Source organism: Abrus precatorius, unplaced genomic scaffold (assembly GCF_003935025.1).
Source record: "Abrus precatorius isolate BTA unplaced genomic scaffold, Abrus_2018 Scaffold7, whole genome shotgun sequence".
NCBI classification, from domain to species: Eukaryota; Viridiplantae; Streptophyta; class Magnoliopsida; order Fabales; family Fabaceae; genus Abrus; species Abrus precatorius.
In genome coordinates, this window is record NW_020874417.1 from 27,758,375 (window position 1) to 27,763,240 (window position 4,866).

At 35.8% G+C, this 4,866-nt stretch overlaps 1 protein-coding gene across 6 annotated transcripts; it reads right to left on the reverse strand.

Moving 5' to 3' along the window:
• Window positions 1-654: 654 nt before the first annotated feature.
• Window positions 655-4,271, reverse strand: LOC113871004 (inorganic phosphate transporter 1-4-like). Of its 6 annotated transcripts, none has more exons than XM_027507651.1 (3): window positions 4,021-4,271; window positions 3,079-3,129; window positions 673-2,670 (listed from the first exon to the last, which is right to left on the reverse strand). In XM_027507651.1, exon 3 carries the CDS (start codon window positions 2,621-2,623, stop codon window positions 1,013-1,015), a length of 1,611 nt encoding a protein of 536 aa, XP_027363452.1. In that variant the 5' UTR covers window positions 2,624-2,670; window positions 3,079-3,129; window positions 4,021-4,271; the 3' UTR covers window positions 673-1,012. The 6 variants fall into 6 exon arrangements, with proteins under 6 accessions (XP_027363453.1, XP_027363452.1, XP_027363454.1 ...); XM_027507653.1 differs by having other exon boundaries at window positions 3,079-3,170; XM_027507652.1 differs by lacking the exon at window positions 3,079-3,129 and having other exon boundaries at window positions 655-2,670.
• Between the last annotated feature and the right edge of the window lie 595 nt (window positions 4,272-4,866).

Below are 4,866 nucleotides of genomic sequence, written 5' to 3' on the forward strand. Positions count from 1 at the left end.
AATAAACCCACTTTTGACAACTAGAGAATGCATAGAATTTGATGTCTCTTTTCTAAAATCTTTCAGAAGTCAGACAATTGTAGATCCATTATCTCATCCTATCGGAGAATGGGAACCATGAAATTTTCGTTGTGTCTAGGCATGAAAGATGTTAAAAAATTTCCTTATTTATAACACACGCATCAAGTAGATTTTTCCTTTTAGGAAGAAGACTAAACATTTATCTTAAACATTGTGTCATATACAAATTAATACCTTAAACTTTTATTTCAGTTCAATTAATCCTTAAAATTTTACTAATGTTTTGTAGTAGACCCTTTTGCTTACTTAAAATTTAAGTTACTAATGTAAATAAATTTGGACCTGCATGTTTTTATTGGAAAGAAAATATATATAACTACCTTAAAGTTGGTCTTTTACGGGTAGACATCTTGAACCAATCCTTCTCTTCATTCACCCTTAGTAAGAATTTAACAATTAATTAGGACAAAATAAAAGCCACTGTAAATCAGTTCGTCTAAGGCTTAAGGTAGTTATATTATTTTTACCCTTCTTTTTATATAACAAATCTGTACAGTCTGTTACTGATCGAATGATCCAAGCAAATTTGTCTCTATCTTGGTTTTGCAGTACAAATTGGAGGAAAGAAAATGAAAAACGCAAATGCTTTATAACTGCTTAACATTGTAGAATTTGTTCCTCAGTAAAAGTATGCATACAGATATGATTATTTAGATACCAACTTTCATTAAAAGGACTCCTATAAAATAAAACAAAGGAACTCATGACAAAATTTGTCTTCAATACATTTAGCTACAGATATGATTGCTTAGATGCCAATATTAATGAAAAACAAGAAGGAAATACATAAACACCTGTAATTGATTCAAAGAGAAACATATATCTACATCATTATTGTGCATCTAATAGTAGAAAACCCGAACTAAAATTGTCACATAACAATAATAGCATAGCATGAATATTGAACTACTTTGTTTAACAGAAAGTTTGATTAAACTGGGACTGTCCTAGCAGACCCAGCGGCATCTATAGCCTCAGGACTATCTTCTTCATTCTCCCCACTCAACTCTTCCAGTGATTTTCCCTTTGATTCTGGTACTAACAAGGTGAATAGCATTCCTAAGAGGTTGACCACACCAAGCACAATGAGGGAGTTTTTAACCCCAATACCAGCTGGGTAACCTTGATTTTTCTCGGCGTTCTTACTTTGTGAAGCATATAAAAACCCAAATGCACCAACAATTGCTCCTGCCTTTCCTGCAGCAGCTGAGATTCCATGACAAGTAGATCTTAGCCTAGCTGGGAAAATCTCTGCTGGCACAACAAATGTGGTGGCATTTGGACCAAAATTGGAGAAGAAAAAGGTGAGGGAGTACATCACAACAAACCCAATTCTGTTGTCTTTCTTGGTCCAGTGATCGTAAGGTATAGCAAGAGCAAACATGAAGACTGTCATGAAGAAGAAACCCATCAGTTGGATTGCGAAACGGCCCACAACATCAATGAAGGCCACTGTAAACCAGTACCCTGGTACGGTACTGCACAGTGCTATAAGTGTTTGTGCTCTTGCAATCCTGTAAACTTCATGGATTGCATTCATTTGTTCTGAAGGAGGGATCCATCCAATGGCACTGAAAATGTCCTTTTGGAAAAGGTTCTGGCTATAGAAGGCAATGTCTAGCAAGAACCAAGTAACTGTGGTTCCCACCAAGTGCATCCCATGACGTTTGGCAAATTCCTTGCTGAATAAACCATACTTTTGGTTTTGATTCTCAACCAAATGATGCAACTTCTCCTCTTCAGCTTCAAGTTCAACTTGTAACACTTTAGACATGTCTGAAGCAGCTTGTTTTGCATTCCTTGCAACAAGGGCTGTGTAACGAGCTGTCTCAGGCATTTTCATACGCCAGTAGTAGGTAAGAGCAGCTGGAACTGCACCAAACATCAAAATGATACGCCAAACATAATCAAAGGAATGTACTATTGATTTCTCTGGGTTTTCTGCATAAGTAGGTAGGTTGTATTTGTGGTCATACGCAGAGGAGACAATCAAGGCAACTATTCCACCACCCAAGATTCCAAATCCTTGCATGGCAAAAACTGCCGCAATAAATGCCCCTCGTGTCTTTTTGTTGGCATATTCAGACATGATTGTAGCAGAAAGAGGGTAATCACCACCAATCCCAAAGCCAAGCCAGAACCTAAAGAAACAAAGGGTGACCATGACACCCTTGGGGGTATCTCCAAAAGATAGCCCCGAGGCAATGGAACAAACCACCATGAGCATAAGTGTTATGCCATAAACCTTCTTTCTTCCCAGCTTGTCACCAAGCCAACCAAAGAAAAGCTGGCCTGCTAAAGTGCCACATAGTGCAACACCAGTCACAGCAGCTTGCACATTAGGAGGAAGCACACCTGGCTTTTTTTGGGATGTGTCGGTGTAATATATCCGCCCCAGTAACTTGGTTACAAGGGAAATGCAGAAAAGATCATAGGCATCAGTGAAGAATCCCATTCCAGCAATCACAATAGCAGTGAAATGGTACCATTGTGTCTTAGCCACATCGAGCGCATTAAGCACTCCTAGGTGTCCTTCAGCCATTGCTAACTCTGCTACCTGATATGCCCCAAGCAGTGATTACAAGTTTCCTGCAAAAGAAAAAAATAACTATAATCTTCTGTATATGCCAAATATTGGTAGGCAATTCCATATTCTTCTTCTTATCAATACTTTTTTTTAACAAAATTCTTGTATAGTCAACCACTGGTATTTTTAAATTAATAACATAGAATGAAAGATGTAACGAGTTCCACACTTATTGTCAAGTAAAACAATCGATAAAGCATAGTGAAGTATTTATAAAAAAATTAAAAATTTCAATGGAGGTTTGAAAAAAAATGCAGCTGATGTTGATTTTTCCCAGGCTGATGCAAGTAATTGATGGAAAATGTTTACTTTGGTATTAACAACTATATTCTTAGTCAACAGCCGGACAAAGTTGAAAATTCCTAAACAAGAACTATTATCTTAATGTTTTAAATGAATTCGACTCTTACTAAGAAAGACTCAACAGTACCGGTTCCAGACAGCCTCTCGTGGAATGTATCCTTCACATATAAAATTGTGTTTAAGATTAATGGGTAAGACCCTATCAAAATAAAAAATATTTATATCTATTCTTGTTTATCATAAGGTTTCAACCACTTTCCCCAGACTTGCTTATGAATATGGCTTTAACGGTTGAATCTATGAGCCAACTTCATGATATACCACGGCAAGGAAAAGTTGGTTTGGTAATACCCCTGAACCACACTTTAGAAAGTAGGAAATTTGTAGACAATTTGGTATTAGTTAATTTTCTACCAAACTAAAAGGAAACGGTAAAAGAGAGAGAGAAGAGGGTGGGGAATCTGGGAAACCTAAGCAAAGACGCTACCAAACCATGAATATCAGAGGAAGCACAAGCACCGAAAAAAGATTTGCCATTCTAAATTGTAAAAATAAAATAAGCAAAGAAATCAGAGGAGGAGTAATTTCGTGAAGAAATTCATAAAGAAAGTGAAGAGAAGGTTCGGTTTTTGTTTTCGGGGTGGTTGGTATTGTTTCATGGGGAATAAACACAAACTGAAGAAAAGAAATGGTAATTAACAAAAAGATCTATTCTTTTTGTTTGTTTGTTTGCTGGTTTCACTTCTTGGGTAAAGGGTTGCAAAAAGAGTGATGGAATATCCAGAGACAAAAGTGAGGGGCTATGGTGGCGATGAATTATAGTATTCTGATATGGATAAAAAGAGGTCCTAGATTTTGAATGGTGGAGAGATAATCATTAGCATATTATTATATAATCCAGAAAGTTGGAGTTGTGTGTTTGTGTGCTTAAAAAAGTGGGCCTCCCACTAAGGAAGCTCTTCCACTGAGACAGGAAATCTTTTCAAGTTCCATGCATCACCCAAAAACTACATACAACAACACGTTCCGTTGAGGATAAAGGTTCTCACCTGCTATCGAGCTTGCCAAGAGAGAGAGAGAGAGGGAGCAGAAGTTGTGCTGTAGATGAAGAAGTACAGAAAAAGAAAGGGGGAGTAGATGTATATATACGCACAAAGCTGTCACCAGACACACAAAGTGGCTTAAAAATCCAGAATGAACGCAAGTATCTGTGGTATATGCGCATTCCTAGACTTTGTAGTTCACACTTTGTGGTCAACGCCTTCACAAATTGCTTGCTTCATCCATGCCCTTTACATCCCCCTTTTCATACTTCCTTTAAATTATTAAAATAAAAACTCTATCTTATCATTTACTTTATTGTTGTTTTCTTCTCCTTGGGTCGACGTCCGTTGCCTTCTCTGTCTCTCGTAATTTTCTGTCCTCTTTCTTCCGATTATTTTTTTATTTTTCTTTACATTTTTATGCAGCATTGAAATTAATTTTCTAAAATTTAAATTTTAAACATTAATCCTTTAGTTAACAAGTTGCATACAAAAATTATAAAAAGGATTATAAATGTTTTTTTGAAACAAGAATCGCAACAAATATGATTTTTTTTCTTTGAAGTACTTACATTCATATGTTATTTTAAAATTTAAGATATTAATAATTATTGTTTTCTAATTATACTTCGCTTTTTATATTTGTCGAAAAGATAAGGAAAAAAAAAAAGAAAATATGTATAAAATGTTAGAATAATAAATAAGAGAGGTTATGTTTTTTTTTTTTTTTAAATGGCGTGAGTGACTGTAAATCACTGTTAAAAATGTTTAAAAAAATGACAGATTAAACAGTGAGTAAGCACGCAGATTTTATGATTGTACGCCAGTCAATCATACCGATACAGGTAGGTC

Bases quoted from the DNA above. Each gene is read 5' to 3' on its own strand.
- LOC113871004 (XM_027507652.1), bottom strand. From the start codon at position 2,623: ATGGCTGAAGGACACCTAGGAGTGCTTAATGCGCTCGATGTGGCTAAG.